This window comes from Mycteria americana, chromosome 1 (assembly GCF_035582795.1).
Source record: "Mycteria americana isolate JAX WOST 10 ecotype Jacksonville Zoo and Gardens chromosome 1, USCA_MyAme_1.0, whole genome shotgun sequence".
NCBI classification, from domain to species: domain Eukaryota; kingdom Metazoa; phylum Chordata; class Aves; order Ciconiiformes; family Ciconiidae; genus Mycteria; species Mycteria americana.
Genome location: NC_134365.1, coordinates 151,130,807 through 151,146,187, shown reverse-complemented (window position 1 = coordinate 151,146,187; position 15,381 = coordinate 151,130,807). Strand labels below are relative to the sequence as shown.

Sequence of the window (15,381 nt, the reverse complement as noted above, 5' to 3'; positions counted from 1 at the left end):
AATAACGGAATGCAACAGTTCTAATCTAGCTCTAATATTTAAAAAAAAAAATACAACACCAAAACCACAAATCCATCAGTTTATCAATAAGATAAGCAAAAATAGACAAAGAGCAAATCTACTGAATAAGCTGCTTTGTGTAACAGTGCTACCCTTTACATAAGACTTTATAAGTGCCAAGATCTGCAAATTTGAAGGAAACATGTCTGGACTCCTGAATTTCCTCCAGGCTCACCAAGATTTCCCTGGGCACTTACCTGGGGCTCTATCGGCCTCTGCAGGGCAGGCTGAGCAGGCTCTGAGTTTCCATTGGAAAAGGACTCTGATCTTGAAGGCACTGGTGGCTCCAACACTTTGCCCATCTGCTTAGACTGTGCTTCAGGGGAGCCCTGATTAGTTTTTCTAAATCTCTCCTCCACCTAAGCCAAAATAAATGGAGGTTAAGCCTGGAGTCAATAAAACCAATTACAGAAGAAATATGAAGGTGAGTACCACCTTTCCTTTACCATAAAGAAACCAAATACACTTCGGGCTTGGCAGGATTTTTTCCCTACCGCTTTCACCAGCACTGTAAAACACAGAGCTAACTAAACCAAAGTGGCAAGTATGCCAGTATGGAAGATCCATACTAGGAAGAGAGAATGCAGCAGGCAGTAATATGTGAAGTGATATGATGAAAGTCCACTATGGGGCTTCTTTCTGCCTAGACTAGTTACTATCCATCAGTATTTTCCTCACAGACAATAAAAAGGATATATGAAAACAGAAACAACTTTACATATAAAAGTACATTTCCCATTGCTATCCCTTACTGTAGTTACCCACCTTACTCAACCAAGGTTATCTGATTATCTGCTTTCCTGTGCTTGTCTCTTTGGCAATGCAAGAAGAAATAGGATATGCTTCTCTACCCGGTAATACTGGAGGCTGTTTGGCTTTAGGTACGAGATTGTAGGACGGGTCATCCTCTCTTTTATCAGATAGTCCCAACATCACCTCACAGGCTGCAGAGAACAGCCCCAGCAGCTTGTTTCTGGTTCTCAGGGAGGTGCAGAATTGATTGTACACTAACCTCGAGAGCTTGTCGAGGGGAAGACTAAGTCAGAAAGTGCTCAGTCCTCAAAAGAATATCAAGCGAGGTCCCCATGCAGAAACGTCGCCTCTTCCAAGGCCACAGCATTGCGAACAAAGTGAGAAGTACGAAGGGCAAGAAATGGAGGGAGACTCCAGGCAGAAAGGAAATATCCTCCCATTTCCTAAGACAGTCTGTTGCTAGAATCAGGGCAGCGTGTGCGGTTCTGCGAGGGGAGCTGCTGCTGAGGAAGGCTAAACTCCCAGCACTTTATCAAAGCATCAAAGAAAGATCAAACTGGCAGCTTGGGCCAATTTCATTTGTTGAGATTCTCAACAGGATTTGCTTTAACCCTTGTGCCTGGAGCACAAAACTAGTATTGGGGTGGTTTCTTAATTGTTCCCTAGCAGTGATGGTCTGGAGAGACTGGCTGTTCATATACCCATGTCAGAAGACTGAGGCAAGTCTCCAGGACTCCTTAGCTGGGCTGCTTTACAAACCCAACCTGCCTCTGCTTTCCAAAATTTGAGGACAATAACAGTTTGCCTATGCGAACAAGCAGACAAGCTTCTGCCAGGTCTACACAAAATACACCGTGTCTTGGGAAATCAACAATAATGGAAGCAAGCATCTTCACCATACAAGCATTTTCACCACCGTGTTCAACTTCACAGAGCCATCCTTTAAAGTTTAAAAAACAGGCCAGACTCCTTGTTATGAATAGAACAAGGAAAAGCCCCAAGTCTTTCTGTCTGAAGGAACAGGCTTTCATGTCTCTAGCTGTAGATGATAGGAGGTTTCCTCCACAAAGCACAAAAACTGCACAAGCCACATATCCTTAAAACCAGGCAAGAGGTGGGAAGGAGATAGGCAGTGCATCCCTGGATAAAACAGGCCCTGTTCCAGTCATCTGACTGTCTGGACCAGAAAACAGTATTAAGCCTCATTTCTTGCTCTAATCTCCCCCCCTCCCTGTTTCCCAGAGCCAATCTTAGAAGTCCTTTTCTTTATATTCTCATTGCCACTAGAATGGTAAAAAAAAACCTTAATCCCCATTAGGCTTTGCCAGAACAGGAAAGTTAGCCCACTTTGGCTTATCATCCTGATGGTCAGCATCTCCATAGATGGAGACATTCTCTGGCAAGCAGTATACCTGAAAGTATGAGGCACAGAATACTCGCACTCCAACTCCATTGTCAAGAATGAGTAATGCCAAGAGTTAATGCCTGCTTTTAAGATTAACTGGTGTTGCTCTCACTGCCAGACACCGAAATATCATGGCTGTACTTCTACCACATGTACACAGCAATCTCTGGGACGATCTGACTACTAACACAATTTTTCTGTTCCTTCACTTTACTCCTTCTAGCTAGAGCAATCACAAAAGAAAAAGACCACAACAGAAAAATAGCTGTCAGTGATTCTGCTAAAGGATGTAACACTTTGAATCTTCAGGAGTTTCTCTCCTCTTTAACTCTGAAATTAAAATGGGAGATGAGGAGCAGAGATGGTTCTGCATCCTTCCAAAGCCAGCCTTCAGCTGGACGGGAGTGCTGGACTGGCACCGTGCTTTCACTGAGGCAGGCCAGGAACAAGGACAGGAGGGCTAGTTCCATGCCTGCACCACCACATACCGAACAAGTCTGAATTTCTTCCATGAGAGAGACACATACCAGATACTTCAATCACCAAGAGGAATGGATGAGATAGCACAAACATGGTTTATGAAGAACTTGGACAATAGCGTCTACAAGAAAATGAGTTTGTGCTCACCAAGCCCAAACAGCAATACTTCAAAGGCAATGAAGCGCTACTGGACGAAGGTGGACCGAAAGCTATTTTATCATGTTCAACAGCCCCAAGGGTTTTTTTATTCTTGTGCCAAAATGTATTTACCTAGTTCCCACATGCTGGTGATGAATGCCATTAAGAGCTTTGACCAGTATTGCCCCGTCTAGTGGTTTGTGGGCAGCATGGTGCTCAAGGGAAACATAAGAACAAGACCGCTGAAAGAGAGCCGAGTATGCATCAAAGTGGCAATTACTTGCTTAGCAATGTTACCCGTGGACCAGTGAAGACAGGGGACCACTCACTGAAACAAACAGCACTCTGATGATTTCAGATCGACTGGTGAGTGCCAAGTCCAAGAAGGCAGCACCAGAGAGTTTCATAAGAGCAGGACATGATCTCAGAAGAGAATACTTAACACTTCAAAAATGAAACTAATGAAATTCAGGCTTGTGTACATGAGAAGGGTATTTCCAAGAGCATGTCTAAAGCACCAAATATGTAAACAGGTGCTGTGTGCAGGCATCCCTCATAGGTTCATGCTTTCCAATTGCTTCCCAACTTCTAATCGCTAGTACTTGCCAGAGACACAGATCACTAACTGCACCAATGCTTCCTATGAAAACACGTCTGACAAAGTGGAGATGAGGTTAACTTCCTGATGTGATGCTTTCAAAATCAGGTCCCCTCAGTCTGCAGCCTTCCAGAATTCCTTTCTACCTGTTATACGTCAAAACTCTGAACTCCAATGATTGCAGCAGAAATACTCAGAAGTATCCCTTGGGTTTGGAAACCAGCAGCCAACTTCTTAAAATATCCTGCCCCTTACGAGTAACGCTTTGCCCTCCAACTGTACTACCGGAGAATCACAGCCATGATGATGCCAGCAGGCAGGGGCAGAGGAGCAGGTAGCAGATTCCTGCCCACAAGCAGGACTTACCTCACGCGCTCTTTCAGCAGGCTCATAGTGGGATTTTGGCTCAGGGGTATGATAGCTTTGTTTATTTCTTTCTTGCTGCTGCTGCTGCTGTTGCTGCTGCTGTTGCTGCTGCTGCTGCTGCCGCCTGTGATCATGCTGCAGCGACAGGAGGTAGGCTTGCTCCTGCTGCAACTGGCGCTGGAGTCGCTCCGCCTGTCGGTGTTCCTCCATCTCTCGCCATCTGTATTCCTTTGAGAGAACGCGTGAGTAATTCAAGACATGACTTTGACTGTACGGTGGACATGTCCCTATCCATCCCGTTAAAAATGCACCTTTTTGGTTGTTGTTGCCTTTTTTTTTTTTTTGGTTTTGTTTATTTCATTGTTAAAGTATAACCAAGAGCTAAGTTAGACCAATATGGCATGTGTCTCGTGTTGGGAAAGTTGAGAGTGTACTGCTAAGCTTGACATGATTGGAGAGTTATGTCAAAACTGATTTTTATTAAAGGGAAAAAAAAAAAGAATTATTTATACTAAATCCAGTGTAAAGTTCATAAAACAATGATTTAGACCAACACTAGGCCATTGTATCCTGGGGTGGATTTACATATCATGTGTGCTTTTGATCTGCAACATAAGCACTCTAGTTCTTCACTGAATGCCAAGGTCTGTTCAGAAACTCGACCACCACACCAGAACTGTTCCACTTTAACATAAAGCCTCCTCTTACTGCCCAGAAAGCAGTGTGACCACACAGCACTTCTCGTATGTGCCTGTCAGCCCACGACGCTAGCATAAATGGCCATTTAATCAAGCTCCTTTGTTGTCATACTGTCAGTGCAGCTGTGCCCGACTGAGGGAAGCCTAGGACTGGCCGGATAAATGGATCCTATAGCTACTGAACAAAACAGATACAGTGCTTTACCAGTAACATGGCCTGCTCCTGGAGCAGCTGCTGCTGTAGAATTTCCAAGTGCCGCTGCTCCTCTTCTAGCTGTCGCCTGATATACTCCTGTCACATAGAAATTACCCAGCAATAAATTTATTCAAAAGGAATGCATCAGAACCCCCTGGGTGGAACACCACACGCTACTTCCCCAGTTCAGCTTTAACAAGAAACGCACTTCAGGATGGATTAATGCCTGCAGAACAATTTAGGAAGCCCTGCCTCCTGAGCATCGGATTTTGGCCCCTTCCGTTCTGAAATTTGGACTCCTGCAAATGTTGCCGGCACGGGCCAGAGCTCGTTTACATATTTTGGAAGTGGTTTCAAGAAGCAGCAAAATGCACTTGAAGGTTTTGGAAAGTTAAAACACAGCAAGTCTGACTCAACACAGCCAACACAAAGTCACATGCAAGTTGCATTAAACATTAGTTTGTTGCACTGGTGCGATGAACTGTTAGCAACAGCTAGAGCCAGGCTTAGTGTAGGCAGACCTGGAGCAAGCTCCCCCAGAGGGTCTCTGCCAAGTGCAGTTGGGACCTGCCCTGCCATCTCCCCTGCCACCCTCACCAGAAGCTTCTCCTGAGCAGACGCTGCCAGCCTTGCTGAATTATGCGATGGTTATGACACAAACAAACATCCACCAGGAAACAGGTATTAGACCAAACTCGCTTGCTCTTGCGATCTAGCCATCTCTTCACCTGCAGCCTCAACAGGTCGAGAGGTTTACCCGCTGCTTCGCCTGACCCCCTAGAAGAACTCAAACTCTGAAGCACCAAACCCAAGCGGGTAACATCCTATCATGCAATTAATGGAAGTATGTAACATGTGCATGCGCACACACACAAGTACACGCACACGCACACATTTACAGTGTATGCATAAAGAAATTAATGGATCAGTGAGACAGTGATGGGAGCTATAGAAAGTCTTGTGACAGACTGATGAGATACACTATACTGTCATTACGCACACTGGCTGAGCCATAGTTTGGGTTAACAAAAATTCTAAGAGGGGGCATGTCTTTTCTTCTAAAAAAAGAAAAATTCAGAGTGGTTCAGCTTGGCCACATCAATTAACCATTTGTCATTATTGGCACTGTGCGTAATTAGCATTTCAACAGTTTAAAAAGCAGCTGGGGGAATACCCGGTGTCTGCCCAAAAGCAAATTGCTGTGCTGTAATTAGAGATTTTCCACATAGTTATTCCCATTGGTTAGTCTTCTCTCCTTTTGACTCAAAAATCTTTGAAATATATACAAACACAATAAAATTCCCCAGTAACATGATCATCAATGATCTCAAATACAGTGAATTTATGTAAGAAAAAATTAAGGTATATCAGGCCAAAACCAGCATTCCTGAAGTTAATGGGAAACTTACAATCAGCCTCTAGGACAGTAGTTTTGGCCCTTTATTTGGGATCAGTATTTTGCAGTACATGCACAGTAATTACTACCTTGATTATCACCCTGATTGAAGTTTTTAAAGGATTTTAAAACATGCAGATTTCATGCATAAATACAGCAGCTGAATTTCACAGTTTAAAAGGATTCTCACCTGTACTTTCAGTGTATTAAGGGCACACTGACACAACTTAAGATATACTTGCTGCCTGAACTGGCATACGTTATTAGAGCTGATTTTAAATAGACAGAGTAAGAGAGAAAGATCGCATATTTAAGTTTTAGGAAGGAAAACCCTCTGCAGCTCAAAGGTTCCATCTCAAATTCAGAATATTCAAAGTTTATGACGAGCCTCTGACCAATTCTGGGTGCCAGAAGCTGACACGCAACAGAGCTGCCCTTCTCTGGGAGGCCTTCTGAACAGGGGCATGTCCTGCAAGAACCACTGATCCAGCAAGACAAGCCTAGAAACGATTTTCACCCCCAGTGATGACTTCGCCAATTCTGAGGGATTTTAGTCAAGCCCAGGGGCAAGAGCTGAATTTAGAATGAGTACCGCAACAAGACTTCTTTTTCTGAGGGAATATTGAGGCTGCCAGAATTTTCCATAAAACCCTACGATCTATATTAGTGCGTTTGCTGTCAGAGACAACAAAGATGAAAGGGTCAGCGTTAGGTTGCCTCTAAGCTGCTTTAGGCTTACTAATTTTTAAAAAATTAAATTAGAATTTAGAAGAAACAAACCTATTGCACATATATCTGTATCATGGACTCACCTGCTCCCTTTCTACCCTCCTCTTTTCCTCCTCTGCTCTTCTTCTCTCTTCCTCTTCCTTACGCCTCCTCTCCATTTCTTCCAGACGTCTCTTTTCTTCCTGTTCTCTCCGCCTTTGCTCACGCTCTTGTTGCCTTCGAGCTTCCCGTTCTCTCCTTTGTTGCTACAAAAAGGGAAAAGAAACCACAAAGTTTTACTTTTGTTGTTATCAAAGAAAGAGGTGCGGTTGTTTTCTACTGTGAAGAGAGGGATTTACCAGGACTGGCAAGCTCTGCAACTGAGTGATAAAACATTTTATGCAAGTGTTCCACCAGGAAACTAACTCATACCCAGCACACTATTATCCCTAAAAGCAGCCTCGCTTACTCTCTCTGGTTTCTTCACGCACACACACAAAGTCACGTACCATATTCCTGACAACCGAGGTGTGGAAGCGCACTGCTGCTCTTCAAGAGAGGACCACAATGAAATCTCAGTCTTTTAACAACTGTTGAACTCAAAGCTTAATCAGAGTGACAATTTTCTTGACTTCAACACATTATCTAAATGTTGCCAAAAGGGAATTATCAGCCCCTCTGAATCAGCTAAAACTCAAATGACAACTATCTGAGCGCTAAGCAGCTTCTCTCTTAACACAATTCGTGGTCGGCTAAGAATTTGGTGGTGTTGGCCCAACAACCAAGCTTGATTTAATGCACTGCCCAAAACTTTGCCTAAGAGAGAAGGAAGGCTGACCAACAGCACCTCAGCCCCTCCCAGAACATCAAAAGCACCTACATGTAAAAGAGGAAAAACAGCTGAGCTAAGCTTTTACACTTACACAGATAAGCTTTCACACATGACCCAAGTACAAACTGGTGCTGCTATGTCTGCTCAAGTCTGAAAAGAACCTGGAAAAGCAGCTCTAGAAAGCATGAACTGACTCATTTATGTCTACAGAGCACCACGTATGACTTCAGAGGAGACATTTTAAATGCCCATACAGTCGTGACCAACTCTTCCTGCACTTCTACAGAAGCATCCAGTTACTCCACCTACCTCGAAATCCCAGGCAGCCTCCCACAACTGCCTAAGTGTCAAAAGACCCAGCTGTCTCCTGTTCAACCAGCAACTGGGAATATCTCTACAACATTTACTTCCATTATAGATTTCTATAATATGCTAAAAAAGTCTAGAAGAAATTTAAACCTAAAAAAGCACACTCAAATTTAATCCCAAGAACAAAATGAAAACCTACATTGGTTATTCCTTTTCACATTTAGGTTAAGGTTAATACTATCACCAATTTCTGTTGAAGCAAAGCTGCCACATATTTGCCAGTCTTAAGGCACTCCAAGTAGTCTTGCAAGAGCACTCAGGCTAAGCTTTTATTTGTGTTCACAAATCCAGTTACTGGTGTGCGTTTCATAGCTGTGCTCAACTGAACAAGCAAAGGCCAATCTACACTCCCTGTGTTACTCCATGGGATGAGCATGATTACAAAGTAATTGAAAGCTCAACAGCCTTTTCCATCTTCTGGAATCAATATTGACATGACAGTGGAGAAGAAACACTGGGGAAAAAAAAGACAGTTAAGAATTCATAGTGCTTAAATAAAACATGTTGCCTTCCGATTCTGTTGAACTAGCTGCAGTTTTGGGAAAGATGCAACTTTCTTGAAGACCACTGTTCAAATACACCCACTCCGTGACTATGACCTTCCTTCCTTCCTTATAGCGTCATCCTGGGTTCACTATCGCCTTCCTGTGCCACAGACATATTTCCCTCACATTTTCTGTATCTTCTGAGAAACACAGCTTCCTTGCTCCTGCATCTCCTCTCCTAACTAAACACACCTACCAGCCTTTTCTCTCTTGTTTAAGCAAGCTCTCTTCAATGAATGTAGATACAAAAATAGCAAAAGTGCTGCAAGGCAGCTATGGCATGCCGTGTGTTTCATAGGTTTCACTGCTTCCCCTCCTTCTTTTTTTAAGCACTGTAAAAGGATTAAGTAGGCACTTTTATTTCTGAATATACGCATCCGTGTCAAGCAATTTCTATATTTAAGTCAATATATTCAGGTGCCTCTTGGCTAATCGAGTCTGACAGGCTCTTTGTTTAAGAAAACTAAGACGTGAAGTACAATAATTCTGTTGCCCTGAGGATGCAAGAGACAGCACACTGCTGACTAGTTAATATGCACATTTATCAACTCAAACGCTTCTTAAACATATGAAGCCTGTCTGTCTAACAATATTGTGTTGACATTGTTAAGTGGGTATATTGCAGATCTTGGGACGGCATCATTCTCACTACAAGGAAGATGGGCAGAGCTTAGGTCTTCCAGATGAAACACATTCATCGCTTGTTGAATCAATGGAGAAGTATTCAACAATAATTATAAATAACTGAACTTAATATGAGAAAAATAAGTTACAAATTAACTGAGCTGAATGTCCATGGCATCATGAAGTAAACAAAATCAGCTGTTAAAAGACAGCCAGATTGCTAGCTCAGCACTGATAGTAGATATTCATTATCCAGCAAGAGAAGGAAGGAAAGAAAAAAAAAAAAAAAAAAAAAGATTCTCTGCCACCAGTGTGCATTTAAGTCAAATCTCCAAAGCACAAATGTGCTATTGTCTACGCGCCAAAGTACAGAGAGAGATGGGGTTTCTCGGCTTCGCTTCCGCCTTCCCGTCAGACACCGCCTCAGCCCCTCGCCAGGCGGGTGGGAAGGGAGGCACCTGGCACCGCAAGAGCCCGCAGAAACACCCCACACGATCCGCTTATTCCCAGCCCTAGCCGTAAGAGAAAGGTTTCATTTCCTTTGCACGTGGCCTTTGAAACCTGAGCATCGAACCACTGGCTGCTAACAAAGTGGAATTTACTTTTAACAAGCCCAGGAAAAGGAGACCTACAGTGACAAGCATCTTGGGTCCTAGTCTACATCTTGTCAAAGCAATGGCAAAGCTGGTGGGTGGCAAGTCGTCGTTGACCCAAGCTGGCTTCAGAAGCAGCCCTTCAGCTGACTTCCCACCATCTTTCTGTTGGCACAAGGTCACCTTCCTGACTGCCTCTAGCAACTCTTCCACGAGGACACACTAAAGCCCTGGTCACAGTGTTCTGTTTCTAAAACTTCAACTTCTGAATTTAATAAGTGTGATTGTTAGATATTATAATTCTTACCACACACTACAAAAAAGGTCTGATGTAAAACACTGTTCCTGTACATGCCCAACAGATAGCAGATATAGATCTGGATTCCCTGAAATTAAGGATGCATATCCAGATCTTCTTTAGTTGGATATGGTATTACCAACTTTCTTGCACATGTCAGATGAAAAGCTTACTCTCAAGGAGCTAACTGTTAACCAGAAGGTAAGGGCAGGAACTCTTCAAAGACATTTCAGAGATGCCAAAGCAGAGTTTTGACAGAGCCCATACTGCCTCAAATTTCTGCATTTCACAAAATTAGCATTTACTATGCCAACAACAAAAGAACCATACAGAAAATACAGTGTCAATACTCTGGTTCCTTGTCCGGTTTTAGGGTGCATTAATGATGATCTCATAATGGTACCCAACATCTCCAAACTGGAAGACCATGCAGTACAGCATGATTTACCAGGAGGGGGCAATGCAACTACACATGCAGTTGGTGTATACCAACGAATTCAGGACCTCCTTCATACAGTGCAATGCTGAAGATAAATATAGATCCTCTAATTTTATATTCATAAAATATTATTACTCTGTCTTATATTCAGATGAAGGTTGATAAACACATATATTAATGATTTCTTTCACAAAGAATTAGGTAGCCTGGTATCAGCTTAGGAAGAGGACTGGAAACATTAATAAAGAGACTTTTGCTTTGCCCATACTACAGATAAAGCAGAAGTAGAACTTCTTACTCAGTACCAATCCAAACTGCAAGCAATTCAAATTAAGTAGATACGAATAATCTCCCCTTCTGTAAAAGAAACAAAGCCCTGGCAAAAATCGCCTGCAGGTACACCTACGTTAGCATCTTGGTTCAGATCAGGAGTGCTCTTTTGAAGTGAATCATCCAATCATCTCCACTTACCAGGCTTTGTTTCATATTTTGAAGATGTCTTGGAGTGCCAACCACTCCTTTTGGATGAAATTAAAAAGGCAGATGCACTCCAACCACAAGCAGGCACGCAGTCTAGACCTCAGCTAATCCAAAGTAACTCCTCCTGTCTTCAAACACATGGAGTGAAGTCTTTGGGTCCTCAGCACTTCAATTATTGTGCTCTACAAATCTGCTTCTACTGGACTGTACTACTTGCCAATGGAGCTATAACCTACCAGGTCAAAAACATCCACCTTAGCTTCTCATAACCAGGGACAGAGACATCATTTAATGAAGTTATCCTGAACTGTGGAGGTCCACACAGAATGGGATTCTACCATGGCTAATTCTGAATTTCCCAAACCAGACTCGGTTTTACAAAATACAAATTCAAATGCCTTTCCATACCTGTCACACTGAGCATTGGTGTCTCCACGTTGCTGAACAGAAACATAGACCCATGTTGGAACAGCCTGGAACAGCTCAGATTTCTTGTTTTAACCATCTAAACACTTATATGACATATAGCTGATATTTATGCAACTAATCTTTACATGATTTTTAACGGGGGGGTGAGGGGGAGGACAAGCAATCCCCTTCCCAAAACGTTTCATGTAATTTTCTGCACTTTGACCACGTATCATTTCCACCTCCTAAGTAACACACAAATTACAAGGTTCCTGCAACAACGAGTTTTAAAAGTCACCTATATGCCTTTTAAAAAGTAATCTTTAATACTGCTGAGAATTACAGTTTTTGGCAGATGTCCTGAACACCGTTCCTGTTGCAGTCTCGGTCAAAACTGTCTAGGCTCTGTGCCAGCATTGTAAGAACAAGCCCTCAATTTTAATTTAGGAAGCTGGGGGAAGAAGGGGGGGAAGTATAAGCAACTTGTCCAGGGAGATTATCTAATGCACAAAATTCTTCCCCAAAAATGTCAAACAGGTATGCCCAAACACGCACTAACTCTACACAAGGGAAAATTACAAGAAAGCAAGGCTTGGTAAAAATGTCAACAAACTGATGGAAGCGCAGAGATTGAATGCCTGATGCTAATCTTAACTCACATTACCAAGTTTTTCATTGTTTACTGGCTTCATGAAAACAGGGGGGTGAGTTAAGGACAAAGTGACAACATTTCAATATTCTGGCCTTCAGTTGTGTCACAACACTGATGTTTATCTAAATATGTGTCTACCACCCCTCCCCCATCTTAAAGAGCTTGTTTTTGCTGTTGTTCTGTAAAAATCACTTGGGATCACACATTTTTCCAACACAAGATCCAACAAACTAAGTGGGGGTTTTTGAAAACGCGATAGGAGCCTTTTTTTTTAACTCACTTTAAGAACAATATGCCTGCCCCATCACCTGCAAAAGGAAACCTTTATGGCTCATCATTCATATTTATGTTTCTAGGGGAACCAGGCTGAGATTACAGACTTGATAAAAGGTAAAAGCCTTTCTCTTACAAACTTTACATGGTTTACTGGGTAACCTTATTTGGTAACACATCAACCTACATTACATGCCGTCTTGTGGTTGCTGAAGTTGTTAGTTCTGTTTTGTATTTTAAAAAGCAGGACTGATTAAATGTAACTTCCAGGTAACTGCCTTTTCTTTTTAATTGCTCATTAAATTATGATTTCTGCAACATTCCCAAAAAGTTCAACCCTGTGCAGCAAAGAAGTACGTTGCTTTGTTTCCATTACTAGCAGCAGCATCTCCTTTATTTTAAAAAGACATTCCAGATTTTAAAGGTTGCACTGATTACTAAAGTTAAATGACCTAGGTAATTTAATCAGAACCCCCTTCCTCACCAAAAAAGTACCACCTGCAGAACCTTAGAGATTAAAGGGGCATTTAAAAGCCCTCATTGACTACCATAAAAAGAAGAATTTGAGAGGCTAAGCAGTATCTCAACTTTTGCCCACCTTTGACAATATCAATAAAATATTTTATTTTCATATTTTCCTAGCTTCTTTTTATTACCTGCTCCCCCCGCAAAATTGCTACAGAGCCAGAGTCTAAAAACAGTTGGAAGAGCTACAATGTTTATACTGGCGATCTCAGAAGGGTGGGGAAGAAACAGAAGAGAAATGGAGTTTATATGCCTCCCCCTCGGCCCTCCTCCTGGCTTCATGTGTGGCTGAGGCTTTGCTACCAGTCCCTCCTTATAGCAGCACTAAACTCACTTGCACGTTGAAAAAGAGGGATGAGGAGCATAATGTGACCTGGAAAGCTATTTGGAATTTTGTATTATTTGTTATGTAAACACATCACGGGATGCAAATCAACATTTGGTCCTGGTTGTGTCCTCGTACACATTACCAGGATTTGGAAAACCAGACTGGGTGTAGTTTTTCCATCATTGCTAAGTGAACAGTTGAAACAGCGACTCAAGCAAGAGGTCATTTCAGGACGACTGGAATTTGACCCTGCACTTCCTGAGGAGCCAGAGGACTGGTTTCACTTCAGCTCTGTGTCATACCCAGCTCTGGCCTGAAGGACTGTTTTGAAATCCTCCTACCTCTGAAGCTCATACTGCATATTCCATCTACCAAAACGCACACGAGATCTTAGGAGGTGAAAAGTATGACAGAACAATATTGTACATGTACATTCATTTTCTTTCATCTTCGGGTAGTGTATGCAAATCGCATACTTACCATATCACAAAAGTATGATTTACATATTTGTAATTTTTGCAGAATTATAATTTTAACACTGATTTATAAATCATATTTATAACTCTAGGTGGCTTTTAGTCATCATGCTACTATGCATGAGAGACCAATACATAAAAAAATAAGCTTCTACCTACCATGAATGAGTGCCAAACACAGATGTTTGAGAAAGCTTTAAAGGGAAATTTGTAGCATGTCATGGCCCCAAAAAAAGTAATCTTGAGAAAAAATCCATCTGGGAATAATTAATGTCTCCCATTCTCTACAGCTACCTAAAGTCTAGACATGTTGCCTCTTCTTTGGAACAGAGACCAAGACACAGCCTCCCCCCAATACCTTCAAACAGCCCAGCTTTGGCTCCTGCTGCCTCCGTAGGAGCTGCTGGATATTCAAACGCTTTGGAAGACGACTCATATTCAAGTAGCCAGACGTGGATTTAAGTGCTTTGCTCTACATTCGCCAGTGGATTTGCACATGGTGTTTTCTTTCCTGAGATGTGCTGGGGCTACAGGGAACTCTTTCTAAATGGGCGCAGGAATGGGAAACACAAGTGCAAGAGGGGTTTTTTTGCCCCGAGCTCCAGCCTCCTGCCTCTACCTCTTCTAGCCGCCTCCTTTGCTCCTTCTGCTGCTCGATGCGCTTCTGCCTCTCTGCCAGCAGCTGCCTCTTGTACTCCTCCTGTTCGCGGAGCTGCTGCTCCTGCAGCAGCTGCTGTCTCCGAAGGGCCTCGGACCGTTCCTTGTTTTCCTGCTGTAGTCTCAGGAAATCACGTCGGAGGGTCGATTCTCCAGGCACATTGACAATGGAACTGCAACAAGAGGAAGTTAAAGCCTCCCGTACAATAAAGCCTGATGGGCCATTAAATACCTTTTCCAAAGCAGGGGAACATTAATAAAATATAGCATGATGTTAAATTTTAATCTCGTTTCTTTCGGAGCAAAGACACTGGATGCATGTCAAATCCACGCTCTCAGTGGAAGGCGTGAAATGAGGCCAAGCAAAATAAGGACCAATTCTGACATTCTGGAGCCCCTGACCAATCATATTTGCCATAAGTCTCCCTCCATCCAGAGCTCGCTGGCTCTAAGCCATATGAGGGGGAGCTTTAAAACCTTTAGCAGTCACAGAAAAGGTATCCAAACCCTTTGGGTGGTTTGTGTGGCTTGTGTGTGCACTCAGTAAGAGACAGAAATTTAGCGTGCTCCTGATTTATAGTCACAGACCTTTAGACTTACTTGGCATCGACTGCCCAGAGCCTTCCCAAAAGCAATTATTACCTTGGCTCTCCTTCTTGTTCAGGCACTTCCTCCTCTTCTTCCTCACTTCCACTATATTCATACTCTGTCTCATCTAATGGGAAAGAAACAAAGGCCTAGATAGTGCTTATCATTAAATTTAGGACAGTGGGGAGTTGCAGTAGCACCTTAGTGAACACGGTTCCTATGCCCTTCAGTGATAAGATCTATCACAGACCCTAGAACTCATTCTACATACACAAGTCCATCTTCCCACACTTGTAAAGCAGCACAGTGCTTTGCAGCAGACTTTCAGCAAATTCCCTGAACGACAGCGGGTTTTATATGTAAGACAAGACACCTGGAGAACCTCGGCACCACCTGAATAAAGAGAACAGGCTGCCCAAGACATTTGCTTCATAGCTCTTGTGATGGGCTATTTCCTGCAAGTCTGATTTATGGCACCATTCCAGGAATGAACCTA

The 15,381-nt window shown here is 42.8% G+C and overlaps 1 protein-coding gene across 9 annotated transcripts in view; it reads right to left on the bottom strand.

Moving 5' to 3' along the window:
- Positions 1–15,381, bottom strand: part of MAP4K4 (mitogen-activated protein kinase kinase kinase kinase 4) — a 165,675-nt gene that overhangs the window by 32,695 nt on the left and 117,599 nt on the right. For 7 of the 9 annotated variants that reach the window (XM_075524485.1, XM_075524494.1, XM_075524527.1 and 4 more), the window contains exons 11-16: positions 14,940–15,012; positions 14,260–14,470; positions 6,903–7,064; positions 4,704–4,790; positions 3,801–4,028; positions 258–419 (exon numbers count right to left, since the gene is read on the bottom strand). In XM_075524485.1, the coding sequence (XP_075380600.1) occupies positions 258–419; positions 3,801–4,028; positions 4,704–4,790; positions 6,903–7,064; positions 14,260–14,470; positions 14,940–15,012 (923 nt within the window). The remainder of the gene's footprint in view (positions 1–257; positions 420–3,800; positions 4,029–4,703; positions 4,791–6,902; positions 7,065–14,259; positions 14,471–14,939; positions 15,013–15,381) is intronic. The other 2 variants (XM_075524512.1, XM_075524554.1) reach the window with 1 other exon arrangement.